At 36.3% G+C, this 14,790-nt stretch overlaps 1 protein-coding gene across 4 annotated transcripts in view; it reads left to right on the top strand.

Annotated features, from left to right (window-relative positions):
- Positions 1-14,790, top strand: part of arid4b (AT-rich interaction domain 4B) — a 168,525-nt gene that overhangs the window by 99,136 nt on the left and 54,599 nt on the right. For all 4 annotated transcript variants that reach the window (XM_079843602.1, XM_079843604.1, XM_079843601.1 and 1 more), the window contains exons 9-11: positions 4,529-4,608; positions 9,857-9,933; positions 12,682-12,830. In XM_079843602.1, the coding sequence (XP_079699728.1) occupies positions 4,529-4,608; positions 9,857-9,933; positions 12,682-12,830 (306 nt within the window). The remainder of the gene's footprint in view (positions 1-4,528; positions 4,609-9,856; positions 9,934-12,681; positions 12,831-14,790) is intronic.

Below are 14,790 nucleotides of genomic sequence, written 5' to 3'. Positions count from 1 at the left end.
TTTTTCTTTGTTGTTTGTTTTTCTAATACAGAAGAGACATTATTTCGTTCATTATTTTTTAAACCTGACATAATAAAACATGCTGAGTATCCTCTGAATCTGTGCCTTTGGTTATAGTATTTTGTAATATAACAATTTTCTATCCATACAGAGGGGGCATACTTTAAATGTATTGAAATTAATAAGGCATCTTTGAGTAAACTTTAAGTATCTCATTGCCGGGCTGAGTGTCCTGGTTTTCGGTAATCGAAATATTGTCACCCTAGTACTAACGCTACTACAGAAATGCTGGTATCGTTACAGTTTTATAATTTCAGTACCGACTTAGTACCGGTACTTGTGACATCCCTAGTTACAATAAAAGCTTTATTGTTTTCAGTTCTGAAACTTACAGGATATTCTTATAGTATCTTATAGTACCTCTAGTATGTCAAAAGCTGAAGGAAAATTAGATTTCTCAGTTCATGACCCCTTTAAATTCACATTATTTTATTTCATCCTAATAAAACAGCCATGAGTGCTGAATTACTACTCCTACAGGCCACTTTACATGAGGAAGTAAGATTGCTGGGTAATGCAGCGCTGTTATACTTGCTCAAAACAATCATACTAAAATACATGTGAGTGTGTGAAAGTTGTTTTACTCTTGTGCTCTGTGGCTGGATGAGACACTAGATCATGCAGTGAGCTAAATATGTATATATACACTCTAAAAAATGCTGGGTTAAAAATAACCCAAATTGGGTTGAAAATGGACTAACCCAGCAATTAGGTTGTTTTAACTCAGCAATTGGGTTGTTTTAACCCAGCGGTTGGGTTAAATGTTTGCTTAAAACAACCCAATTGCTGGGTTTAAACAACCCAATTGCTGGGTTTAAACAACCCAATCGCTGGGTTAAAACAACCCAATTGCTGGGTTAGTCCATTTTCAACCCAATTTGGGTTATTTTTAAACCAGCATTTTTTAGAGTGTAAGAATAGCATAATAAAAGCTGGATGATTTGTGTCGCTAAATGACATGCAGTTCATTTTAAAAATATATTGTGTTGTGGAGAAAATGCTGTTACTGATACTACAAATAAAGCTAAATAGTGTCTCTACAAACATGTTACTCGCAGTAAAGACGAGATGCAGACTATAACCGTGTGGAGCTATATAGCCAGTGTTGGGGGTAACGCATTACAAGTAACTTGAGTTACGTAATAATATTACTTTTTCCAAGTAACTAGTAAAGTAACGCATTACTTTTCAAATTTACAACAAAATATCTGAGTTACTTTTTTTTAAAAAGTAACGCAAGTTACTTTTCACATTAATTTGACTGACAGCTCTCCTGCCCCCATGTTGAGAAAAATAAGTGCGTGTGAACATGATGGTTATTGTAGTTCTAGACTAAATGTGAGCATTTATTTATCTCACTTGCACAATAAAGATTACACTATGTCCTCCTCAAAATGAATAAAATCAGTCAAATGCAAAATCAGAGTATGCAAACCTCCAATAATTAAATGTTAAATAAAACAACTATTGTTATGCATAATCTACATTTATATTTAATTGACCAATGTCTTGCTGCTGACCTTTGATGATGAAAATTACTAGATTTTTTTGTTTTTATTGGTAAAACTTTTTTCTCCTGCATCCTATTCTCCCATTATCCAGAGCTGCGCCCTCTAGTGTTCATGAGGGAATCTGCATCTTTACCTCAGCCTGGGGCGCATTATTTACATTTTGGTATGAAGAGGTCTTTACAAAAATATGACTTTTTTGTTATAAAAAAGCAACAAAAACAAGCCCAGCCCAGGTGAGAAAAAGTAACGCAAAAGTAAAGTAACACATTACATTTCTTGAAAAGTAACTAAGTAACTCAATTAGTTACTTTTTAAGGGAGTAACGCAATATTGTAATGCATTACTTTTCAAAGTAACTTTCCCCAACACTGTATATAGCAATGAATAGCTTTCTGTCCAGAGAGGTATCCAAACAGTTTCCCTCTTCAGGAAGTCAGGCTTCAGCTGTAAACAGGAGGAGTTGATGTAGGCCGTCGTTCTCTCGTTTCTTCTACTGTCCCTCGTTTACATGCAGTTGATGATTCACAGGGTCACTGCAAACCAGGCCCTGTCCCTTTAAATATCGCTGCTAGCTCCGTGTTCCTCCAGAGATGTTGTTCTCTGTCCCCTCCTCACGACTCTCGGCAGAACGACAGCTTGAGAGAGGAAAACAAAGCCTGAGAGTGTCCGTGGCGTTTGTTGAAGCCATGACGGGCTCTGATCTCTGCACAGTAACCTCAGGTCAGAGGGGACGTGTTTGACTTACAGGCTGGATCCATCTTTTCAAAATGCTACAGGCAATTAGGCTTTCTTAAAATGTGTTTTTGTCTGCGTTGTTGTGAACTTCTGTTGTTTCTTGAAGTAGAGACCAGGGGCCTGTACCATGATGGTAGTTTAACAATCTCAGGGTTACAGGATTAGTTTAGAGTTGACAAAACCAAACCAATCTATTCAGGCTTTGTTGGTCCCATGATGCTGATCATCAACTTTCTCTGTCAACTCAGGCTTTGATCCTGAGTTTAGCTGTGACATCAGTAGTGAACAGCCAATCACACGCTGTGGATCAGTGAAACTGAGATTCACTTCTCGCGAGAGAAGCAGCGAGATTAATTTCTCTCTTCTGCAGAATATTACATGATTAAAAATATTACGAATTTAAACAAATATACACAGCAAGAAGAAAAGAGCTGTCTATTAAAGAGGACAACTTAATGAAAAATCGTATACGTCAATGCAAGTAAAAGTTAGTTTAGTTGATATATAGAGAGAATTGAACATTTAAGCTCACATCATGTAGTAATTTATTATAGCTTTATTTATAGATTTTAAAGCTTATTTGTATGACCTTTATATGCTATTTATTAATTTTAACTAAGTGCCTATTAATGATTGATTAACTAAAATGATACATGTGTAATTGATTTAGGGTATAATAATTACATAAATGATCAATTAAATTAAATAAAAAAACTTTTGCTCTGTAGTGACCTTTAATTTGGAGTAGAAACAGGGGGAGTGACTTTATTGCATCAGAGGCGTGTCACATTGCTCACAGCTGATTGGTCCAATTTCAGTTTGAGATCTCTTATCCAGAACATAACTTGCCCTGGAGCAGGCTAGCCGTGGAGCGTAAGTTACTATGGAGATGAACACTGCTAAAAGCCAAACCACTTTAATGGTACCTAAAACCCAGGATTGGCACAAACTAAGCTTAAACATATCTGGTTAGCCAGCTAAACCGGCTTCATGGTATAGGCCCCAGGAGAAGTTGGATAGGTTTTTCAGCAGGATTCTTTATTGAGAAAAAACGTGCTGTCTTTCCGCTGAGGTTCCAAGTCTGATTAAAGCCAGTTGAACATTGTATTTTATATACATTTCAAGGGGAGGGATTATACAGCAGGGGACAAGCAATACAATGCAAATGTTGTATAGGTAAAAAGGACACACCCTACATTCCTGTCTCATCAGCCGTAATTCAATCAGCATAACAGTGTCAATCAAATGCATAGATGCTCATCCAATCACTCAAGCAGTATTGCTCTAAACTTGCCATGGTAAATAGTCAGGAAGTGCATAAAGACAAAAGACGTAATGTCTCAAACACTTACACGGCCTGACGTAATCTCCTTAGAATTTCCTCAAGTTTACTTCAAAATGTAAAACACAAATATAGATAATGTTTTCAGTTATATTCTATTACATTGGGACCTAGATATAACAATGTATAAGTTTGTAATCCAACAGCGTTAATGGATGTTCAAGTCATTTTTGGTTTGTTTTTCTCAACATGGAAAACCTGGAAACATCATTGAAGTGTGTGTTTTTTTTCTTTTTTCTGAAAAAGCCATATTATTTTTCTTAATGCACAACTTTAAAATATTCATATTAAGCTTCTATCAATCTCAGAGTCAATCTTTTTTCAAATACAGGTCAAAAGTTTAGAATAATTAATATCGTCTCTGCTCACCAAGGCTGCATTTATGTGATCAAAAATACAGTACATTTTGCGAATATTATTACCGTTTAAAATAACTTTTTGAATATATTTTGAATGGTAGAGTATTAAAGTTTCCTCAAAAATATGAATCTGTTTTCAACACTGATAATAATCATAAATGTTTCTTGAGCATCAGATCCTCATATGAGAATGATTAGTGAAGGGTCATGTGACACTGAAGACTGGAGTAATGATGATAAATTCAGCTTTGATCACAGGAATAAATTACACTTCACTATATATTCACATAGACAACGGACATTTTAAGTTGTAATATTATTTCACAATTTTTAACGTATTGTTGATCAATTATTGCAAACAACTGGAAAGGTAATGTGTTTACTTATAATCATTAATGGACTTTTATTGCATGAAATATTTGCCTAGTATTAATTTCCTTTTGGTGCTAAAACGGCGTTTTCTGTGCCAAACTCTCATTGACGTGATCATCTGTCTTCTGTTTCTCTTCATGTTTTTAAAGGTCATCTCTCCAGACTGTCATGAAGATGTGACATTGAAAAAAGACAACGTTTTTGTCCGCTCCTTCAAAGATGGAAAATTGTGAGTATCTTTCAAATGAAGTTATTTCAGTCCGTGCTTCTACTTTTAGCCCTCGAGGTGCAGGAGAAGTCACGTCACGTGTGCTGTTGTTTCTGTTTATAGCTGTGGCTTTATAAAACATGCATTAAATGTGGCAGAAACACTGGCACTGAGGGAAGACGCCACCGCTGGGCATCATGTAACGGAGGAGCCGTGATATTTCTGTGGGCTAGACAGAGAATATTGTAGTTAAATGCCCCGTCTCGGATTAACCTTCCGAAACCAATTTATACTGCAGAATTGGTCTTATTCAAGCAATGCTGTGCTGAGAAATGTCTGGTTATGGAGATATTTGTTTTAGACCTCAGGGAAATGAAACCTGTGAGTGCCGCGATTAAACAGACCCGGAGCTTCCTGATGATTCTCCAAATAGACAAAACTCTGTTTCTAATGTTGTGCTTCATTAGACAGACAACACGCTCTAAATCGCCAGGATGTTTCTGATTGGATTTGTTTTTCTGGTGGTTCCTATTAGGGGTGTCCGATATCGACAAAAATTATATCTCAAATCTCAATATTTTCTGGGATTTTATCGATAATTAGATTATATTTTGCCGGGGGTTTATTGTGTTGGTACCTTGGCAGGTTTACGACTGCCGTGGACAGAGACTCCTAAAGTTTTTGATATTCTTCTTAACCCACTGTGTTTACATGAATACTCCCCAAAACTGACATTTTGATATATGTTGTGTGTATTTGTCCAGTCAGACACAAAAAAAGACACAAAAAAGAGCTCAATTCAGTCGTCAAACACTGTCTGAGAGACCGCTGCGCATTTCGGGTGAATTTTTATTTTGGGGGTTTCTAATTATTGGCCATTAAAAAGGACACATTTATTACACACAAAAAAACCCATAAAGGGGAGTCATTCATTCATTCATTCATTTTATTCCTTTGAACGGCTGATTCATTGAGGAACGAAGCATTTGACCCTCTTAATCAGTGAGTCATTGAATCATTCCTTCAACTGATTGATTAACTATATTAAATTATATAAATATTATAAACATACAGAGGTATTTTTGCCCCTTATCTTAAATATTGAGGGCATTATAAATGCATTTTAATTGACTGAATCATGCAGTGAAAGTGTGCACTATAAATGCACAAGTGCACTACTCAAGTGCACATACTAGACTACATCAAAACATTGAATATTGATATTTTGAAATTATTTAAAATATGAAAAGATACTTTAAATGTGAAATTTAAACCACCAGTAGGTGACAGCAAGTCACTGTTAATGAGTGAGTCATTGAGATTCAACCGATTCATTCAAACGGCTGATTCATTCAGGAACAAAGCATTTGACTGCCTTAATGAGTGAGATTTTGAATCATTCTTTAAGCCAATTCATTCAAACGCCTGATTCATTCAGGAACAAAGCATTTGACTGTCTTAATGAGTGAGTCATTGAATCATTCATTCAACCGATTCATTCAAACGGCTGATTCATTCAGGAACAAAGCATTTGTCTGTCTTAATGAGTGAGTCATTGAATCATTCATTCAACCAATTCATTCAAACGGCTGATTCATTCAGGAACAAAGCATTTGTCTGTCTTAATGATTGAGTCATTGAATCATTCATTCAACCAATTCATTCAAACGGCTGATTCATTCAGGAACAAAGCATTTGACTGTCTTAATGAGTGAGTCATTGAATCATTAATTCAACCGATTCATTCAAACGGCTGATTCATTCAGGAACAAAGCATTTGTCTGTCTTAATGAGTGAGTCATTGAAGCATTCATTCAACCAATTCATTCAAACGGCTGATTCATTCAGGAACAAAGCATTTGTCTGTCTTAATGAGTGAGTCATTGAATCATTAATTCAACCAATTCATTCAAACGGCTGATTCATTCAGGAACAAAGCATTTGTCTGTCTTAATGATTGAGTCATTGAATCATTCATTCAACCAATTCATTCAAACGGCTGATTCATTCAGGAACAAAGCATTTGACTGTCTTAATGAGTGAGTCATTGAATCATTAATTCAACCGATTCATTCAAACGGCTGATTCATTCAGGAACAAAGCATTTGTCTGTCTTAATGAGTGAGTCATTGAAGCATTCATTCAACCAATTCATTCAAACGGCTGATTCATTCAGGAACAAAGCATTTGTCTGTCTTAATGAGTGAGTCATAGAATCATTAATTCAACCGATTCATTCAAACGGCTGATTCATTCAGGAACAAAGCATTTGTCTGTCTTAATGAGTGAGTCATTGAATCATTAATTCAACCAATTCATTCAAACGGCTGATTCATTCAGGAACAAAGCATTTGTCTGTCTTAATGAGTGAGTCATTGAATCATTCATTCAACCAATTCATTCAAACGGCTGATTCATTCAGGAACAAAGCATTTGTCTGTCTTAATGAGTGAGTCATTGAATCATTCATTCAACCAATTCATTCAAACGGCTGATTCATTCAGGAACAAAGCATTTGACTGCCTTAATGAGTGAGTCATAGAATCATTCATTCAACCAATTCATTCAAACGGCTGATTCATTCAGGAACAAAGCATTTGACTGCCTTAATGAGTGAGTCATAGAATCATTCCTTTGACTGATTAATTCAAACGGCTGATTCATTCAGGAACAAAGCATTTGGCCCTGTCCGAAGTGGGACACTTCATATGCACTTTTGGTCTTGTGGACTTGCAATGGCTGCCGTGTTAAGTCCATGAGACCGTAGGGTGTCCCATTTAGTCATTTTAGGTCTCAGAAGGGTGCTCGTAAGCACCCCCTTTGCGGTCGATATGCGCCCTCGTTGCGCACTTTTGCTGAGCCTGCACTGATGCGAGCTCCACAGCAGACTTCTTCCCGACAGTCAAATCGGAGTTACGTCACAAAAGTGTGAACTCAGAGTAAAACCGCAAGTGCTTAAGGTGCCATTTGGGACAGGGCCTTTGACTGCCTTAATGAGTGAGTCACTGAATCAATCCTTCAACCGATTCGTTCATTCAGTAACAAAACACAGCTGTGTGTTGCTCAGAGACGCAAAACACTCCTGTGGCTTTCTTTGGAAATATTTTCGATTGGTGAAATAAGAGCAAAAACGGGGAACATTGTGTCACTTAATATTATCTTGTTTTTTGAACTGTTGTATTACATTTGTGTAATCATGCTGATATTTGGAGAAAAAATGGCACTCTTTGTGTGATATTGATTAACTATATTAAATTATATAAATATTATAGACATACAGATGTATTTTTGCCCCTTATCTTGAATATTGAGAGCATTATAAATGCACTATAATAGACTGAATCACGCAGTGAAAGTGTGCACTATAAATCCAAAAGCGCACTCTAGTGTGTTTTTGTAAAGTGAGGAACATACTTGATAATGATAGATTGCACATCGTTAAATATCAGGATATTATCGTAGACGATATATATATCGCACACCCCTAGTTACTATCTCAAATCAAAAGTCCTGCACCCTCGAGTCTGTGATATTCTGGTCTCTCGTCTCTCCTTAAAGGATTAGTTCACTTTTAACTTTTGCTGATGATTTACTCACCCCCATGTCATCCAAGATGTCAATGTCTTTCTTTCTGCAGTCGAAAAGAAATTAAGGTTTTTGATGAAAACAGTCCAGGGTTTTTCTCCATATAATGGACTTCAATGGGCTCCAAACGGCTCAAGGTCCAAATGACAGTTTCAGTGCAGCTTCAAAGGGCTTTAAACGACACCAGACGATGAATAAGGGTCTTATCTAGCCAAACCATCAGTTTCTGAGAGAAACCCAGCAGTATTTATGCTATTATTTTACCTCTTTTCAGACGAACGTGATCATCTCTGAGCTCAGCCATAACTTCCGCTAAGTGAAGTCAGAATACGAGCGTGGTTATAGATGTATACATAGATGCCTCATTAGCGCTTGTATGGATCAATAGAACCGGATCACACTCGTATTTTTGACCTCACTTAGCGGAAGTTATGGCTGAGCTCAGAGATGATCACGTTCGTCTGAAAAGAGGTAAAATAATAGCATAAAAACTGCTGGGTTTCTCACAGAAACTGATGGTTTGGCTAGATAAGACCCTTATTCATCGTCTGGTGTCGTTTAAAGCCCTTTGAAGCTGCACTGAAACTGTCATTTGGACCTTGAGCCGTTTGGAGTCCATTGAAGTCCATTATATGGAGAAAAACCCTGGACTGTTTTCATCAAAAACCTTAATTTCTTTTCGACTGCAGAAAGAAAGACATGGACATGTGTAAATTATCAGCAAAAGTTGATTTAAAAGTGAACTAATCCTTTAAATCTTTTGTGTAACATGCTTTAAAGTCGACATGAAACAAGTTGCCATAGTCTTTTCTCCCCTATTGTGACATATATCCGAGTGAAACGGCGTCTGGAACGAGAACAAATGTAGGGCGGGGCTTGATTGTTGTGGTTTTGCTATTGGTGGATCTCATGTGAGTGACAGGTGGCCCCGCCCTCGTCATCAGAGGAGAGACGCCGCTGAAGATGCTCTGAGATTGGAGCTTGACTCGTGTTGCACATCTTCACTGCTCCCTCTAGTGTCCGCTTCGGGACAGTGATGACATCACTGCCACATGAGGATTTATAAATACTGATGAACAAAGACATGTCTTCTCACTGTTAATGACCTCTAAATTCCCTCATTATAAGCAGCTTCAGAAGGTATTCGGACACTGTGTGACCGTAAGGAGAACTGACTTCATTCATCCGCTAAAAATCCCCATCCTGCAGCATTTGAGCAGAAACACTTGATCTAATGAGCCACACTGTAAAATAAGAAAACACTACTGCAGAATGTCATGTTTCATTTAATGTTGCCTGCTGCTGCTTTGTCAAATTTACTAGCAGTTTTTGAGTGCTAATTGTTTATACGCAATGTCTGTACAGTATTCCGGTCCTCAAAAATGGCCTGTTGTGTGATTTACATAATCACAGTTTTCCCAGGATATCATATTTGGTGCATTTTTATAAGGAACCCTTATGGAAGTCCAGTGTGATTGGTGGATGTGGAGAATAACACTCATGTTTTTGCAGGGCATGTGATGCAATTCATTCAATAAAAAATTCTAATAGATAATGAATGACATCCATAATGCTTTTTTAATGTTTCATACAGCAGTGTGTTGAATTATGAGCAGTAATTGACTCAGAGATGATGCTCATTTATATGTTTTCCCTGCTAACAGTGTTTTATTTGATCTTGCAGTTACACAGTTTTACGGAAGGACATTCGAGAGCTGGATGAAGAGAAATCTCCCAAAGCGGACGCAGGACTCAAACCGGGTGAGAGCAAGAGCGCCACCTACAGATCACAGTGCATTTAGGGCAGGGTTATTATCGTTAACCATAAAACCATCAGGATCATTGGAAACACTAGGTCTCGTTACACTCTAAGAAATGCTGGGTTAAAAACAACCCAAGTTGGGTTGAAAATGGGCTAACCTAGCAATTGGGTTGTTTTAACCCAGCAGTTGGGTTAAATGTTTGCTTAAAACAATTGCTGGGTTAGTACATTTTCAACCCAACTTGGGTTGTTTTTAACCCAGCATTTTTTAGAGTGTACTTAACGCTAGTTAATGCTTTAACAAACAATGAACAATACATTAGTTTACAGTATTTATTCATCTTTTTTAACATTAGTTATGCATGTTAGCTGTTAATCGATACAACTTTTGCTTTTAATAATGTATTAGTAAGTATTGGAATTAACAGTAAGTATTAGTTCATTAAAAATAAAATAAACATCAACTTTATTTTATTTCAACTAGTTGCTCATTTTCATTTGCTTTAACTTGAAGTACTGAAATAACTAAAACTATATAGACGAAGGAACTAATAATGCAATTACAATACAATTTTTACAACATTTTACTAAAATGTTAGATTTTAGTTTAAAGTACTAAAATAACTAAAACTATATAGACAAAGAAACTAACCCAAATGACAAAAACAATAAAATACAATTTGTAACTAAAATTAAAATGACTGGTTTTCACTAAAATGATCAAATGTTTAGTTCATGATTTTAGTTTAACTTAAAAGTACTAAAATAACTGAAACTAAATAAACTATAAGCATTAAACAAATGACAAAAACACAACAAAAATGAGTAAAACTTTAACTAAAATGAAAACAGAAAATCTAAAAATCAAATCTAATTCAAAATATTATTCAAACTTAACCCTTAGGCCGAGACAGCAGTTTCGATACTTTTAGACTATCGTTCTAAAATGTTTAATAACTTTTAAACCGCAAATCCAATCTGTATGCGGTAAAATGCACCGTAAAGAGGAGAATCTCAGCTTTTCAGAAATTCTCATGATTGATTATTCAAAGGCTCAGTGGTGAGCATGGATGCATCAACAAAATTCGTCAAGGAAACGCATTTGGGTTGTTCCCCTGAGCCAAACAGAAACGATTGTTGACCATTAGTCCCAAAATTTCATCTGGAAGTCTAAAACAACCAAGTGTAACTTTCTAAAGGAAAAAATCCAAACGTCATGAAGTTCTGTTTGAGTTCACAGTAAAAAAAAACACATTTTTGCTGCCGTTTTTCTTAAAATTCTATTAATTTACTCCATTCTCAGACTATATAAATGTAAAATTGGGACTTCAAATGAGCTAGATGGAAACGTCATCTAAAAAACTATCTAAACTTCCTCCGCCCCAGTAAAACCAATGCAATTTATTTTTCTTCAATAATATTTTTTCTTTTTAATTTTGTATTTTGAGATGATTTGATGGTATTTTTTAATATTAATGCAATAATTATGGTCTATTTTTGGCATTGAAAATTATACAATTTTTTGTTGTTGTAATTATTATTATTTTTTAATTATTGCAGTATTTCAGGTTAAAATAGAGACTAGGCCTTCAAAATAAAAAATTTTGAAGGCAGATTAGCGCGCTCTTTTGGAATTATTGAAGAAATCATGCAACCATAGGTGTAATCACTAGAGGTCTCTATGGAGAATTCCCTAGTTCTCTTTCGAACACATTTAATGATTTTTTTTGTTGTTGATGGATTTGAATATACATTTTAAAAATCTCAAAGACTATTTATTATAAAGTTTTAGATTTTTTTTGTGTTTTTGCAGATTTCCCATTCATTTCCTATGGTGGTCATTTTTGACCGAAGAGCACAAGTGGGAGTATTTTTTTTATGACCACTTAGCATGCTCGAATCATGCCCTCAATTTTTTTGTGTTTACATACCTAATGCTAGAAAAGTCACTAAGTGTCATATCATTCTGATGAAGCTGTGATTTTTAAAAATGTGGTTAATAGGTTCAATTTTTCATAGGTGTGTGTGTGTGTATAAGTGTGCGTGCGTGTGCGTGTGTGTGGATGTGTCAATATCACACTCTTGATGTTTTAGACCCCTTTACTGCTGTGTACTTTTTTTCAGCATCGTGGCCGATTTGTAGATTGTACACACAAATATTCAGAGAATGTTTGTGTTTTTGCCGATTTCCCATTCATTTCCTATGGTCGGTCATTTATGACGGAAGACAATGAACGCTACTTTTTTTTTTACGACCAATTAGCATGCTCGAATCATGGCCCCAATTTTTTGTGTGTTTACATACCTAATGCTAGAAAAGTCACCAAGTTTCATATCATTACGATGAAGCAGTGATTTAAAAAATTTCAAAACAGAAAATGTTCTGGTCAGAAATGACAGAAGAGCACCAGAGGGTTAAAGTGATATATGACACTTGATGTTAGCGGCTAGAATGGGTAAAAAAAAAAACAAAGAAAAGTAGAGGCAAGTCAGACGCCCCAAAACTGTTCTAGTTCTTTAAGGGTTAAGTACCAGTACACAGTCTTTATCTTTTTGTCCCATTTTCAAAGACTTTTTTTGCTTCAAATCAAAGCTGGTTGGTTTAGTTCATGGCTTACGACTCTTAAAAAACTCTTTCCCTATGGGAGAAATACTTCCGGGAACCGGGAGCTGAACGAGTGGATCAAACAAGAAATTTCCCATTGAGCACATTGTAATCTCATTGTCTCTGTTTGTGTGTTTGACAGCGTTAGATGCAGCGTGGGAATATCAGCGTAACGGCACTGTGCCCAACACGTGGAGGACGGAGGTGAAGGACGAAAGCTCAAGCAGTGAGGATGATGATGAGGAAGAGGAGGAGGAACAAGAGGAAGAGGCCAGCGGTGGGGAGGAAGAGGTGACAGATCATAAAGCGTGTGTTGGGGAGAAACATCCCTGAAAGATTCAGTGTTGAGTCAGAATCTGAATGGGATTGAGTCAGGGAGTCTAATGTTTGTGCTGAGTCGATATAGTGGCGCTTTCACTCTTACAGCACGAGCTCCTGTCATCAGCGGCACGTTTACCTTGATTTATTAACCTCTAAATGTCACCTTTGGAGCTTAAAGGGTTAGTTCACCCAAAAATGAAAATTCTGTCATTAATTACTTCCCCTCATGTCGTTGGACACCCGTCAGACCTCCGTTCATCTTCAGACACAAATGAAGATATTTTAGTGTAAATCTGATGGCTCTGAAAGGCCTCCATTGGCTCAATGGCACGGTTCACTCTCAAGACCCATAAAAGGCACTAAAGACGTCGTTACAAAGTCCATCTCACTACAGTGGCTCTACAATAACTTTATGAATCGGCGACAATAGTTTTTGTGCACAAAAAAACCCTAAATAACGACTTATATAGTGATGACAATTTCAAAATAATGCATCATGAAGCTTCGAAGCGTTATGAATCAGTGAGTTGAATCATGATTCGGATTGCGTGTCAAACTGCTGAAATTTGGCGATTCAAACCGCTGATTCGACTCACTGATTCATAACGCTTCGAAGCTTCATGAGGCCGTGTTTTGAAATCGTCATCACTATGTAAGTCGTTATTTAGGGTTTTTTTTGCGCACAAAAACTATTCTCGCCGATTCATAAAGTTATTGTAGAACCACTGTAGTGAGATGGACTTTGTAACGACGTCTTTAGTGCCTTTTAAGGGTCTTGAGAGTGAACCGTGCATTGAGCCAATGGAGGCCTTTCAGAGCCATCAGATTTACACTAAAATATCTTCATTTGTGTCTGAAGATGAACGGAGGTCTGACGGGTGTCCAACGACATGAGGGTAAGTAATTAATGACAGAATCTTTATTTTTGGGTGAACTAACCCTTTAAGCAACGTGTTTCTTCATAAAAGAGTGAGAGATGAAGTGTGTGTGTGATGACAGGTTTAACTGTTAACAGAGTCTGAAAACTACAATCTGGATTAAAGCCGTGTCAGTGTGTGTAATCCAGATTATAGAGGAAAACCACATCACAGCCAGAGTTGGTTTGATGGTCTTGACAACACTAACTTAACCACATCTTCATAATAGTGTGGCTTTCCCAGTAACCAACAAGCTACCTTTTCTCACAAGAAGAGACCAAACAGGCTTTTTTTTAGTTTTACGATCAAACCGAAGCAAAAATCCTCTATGCTTGCTAAACTGAACTCGTTCTCGCTCTCATTCTAATGAACACCGGAAGGTCTGATTCTCTTTAGTCAATCGGTTCATTTAATTGATTCTTTTAAAAAAAAAAGACACTGAATCATTTGAGTCGCTGCTCACCATTTTGTGTTTTTGTTGTGCATCAAAATAATTTGTCAAATCCTGTTATTTATCACTGTTATCAAGTTACATTTAGATGTTTTTTTTTTTTGTAAAAATAATAATGTCTTATTATACACTACCATTTTAAAAGTTAGACTTTTATGTAGCAAGAATGCATTCAATTGATGAAAAGTAATGTTACAAAAGATTTCGATTTCAAATAAATGCTGTTCTTTTGAGCTTTCTATTCATCAAAAAAATCCTGAAAAATAAAATGTATGGCGGTTTCCACAAACATATGAACTGGGTCAAAAATGGTCTTCGGTGGTGGCTGACAGACATGGTCATCCACACACACACACACACACACACACACAGTAAAAAGTACCCTACCCACGTGATCTGCAAGCGCAATACTGACAAATAAATTACAAATAAATTCAAAGAAACAGTTTGTAATTTTTGCTCATCTTATCTGAGATGGTTTTTTTTGTTCCTCATTTTTTACACTATTTACAGATAATTGTTTTAATTTAGATTAAATAAAATTAATTCATTTCTATTCATT

This window comes from Gobio gobio (genome assembly GCF_949357685.1).
Source record: "Gobio gobio genome assembly, chromosome: 18".
Taxonomy (NCBI): domain Eukaryota; kingdom Metazoa; phylum Chordata; class Actinopteri; order Cypriniformes; family Gobionidae; genus Gobio; species Gobio gobio.
Note: the sequence above shows the minus strand (reverse complement) of the source record. Positions and strands in the feature narration are given on the sequence as shown.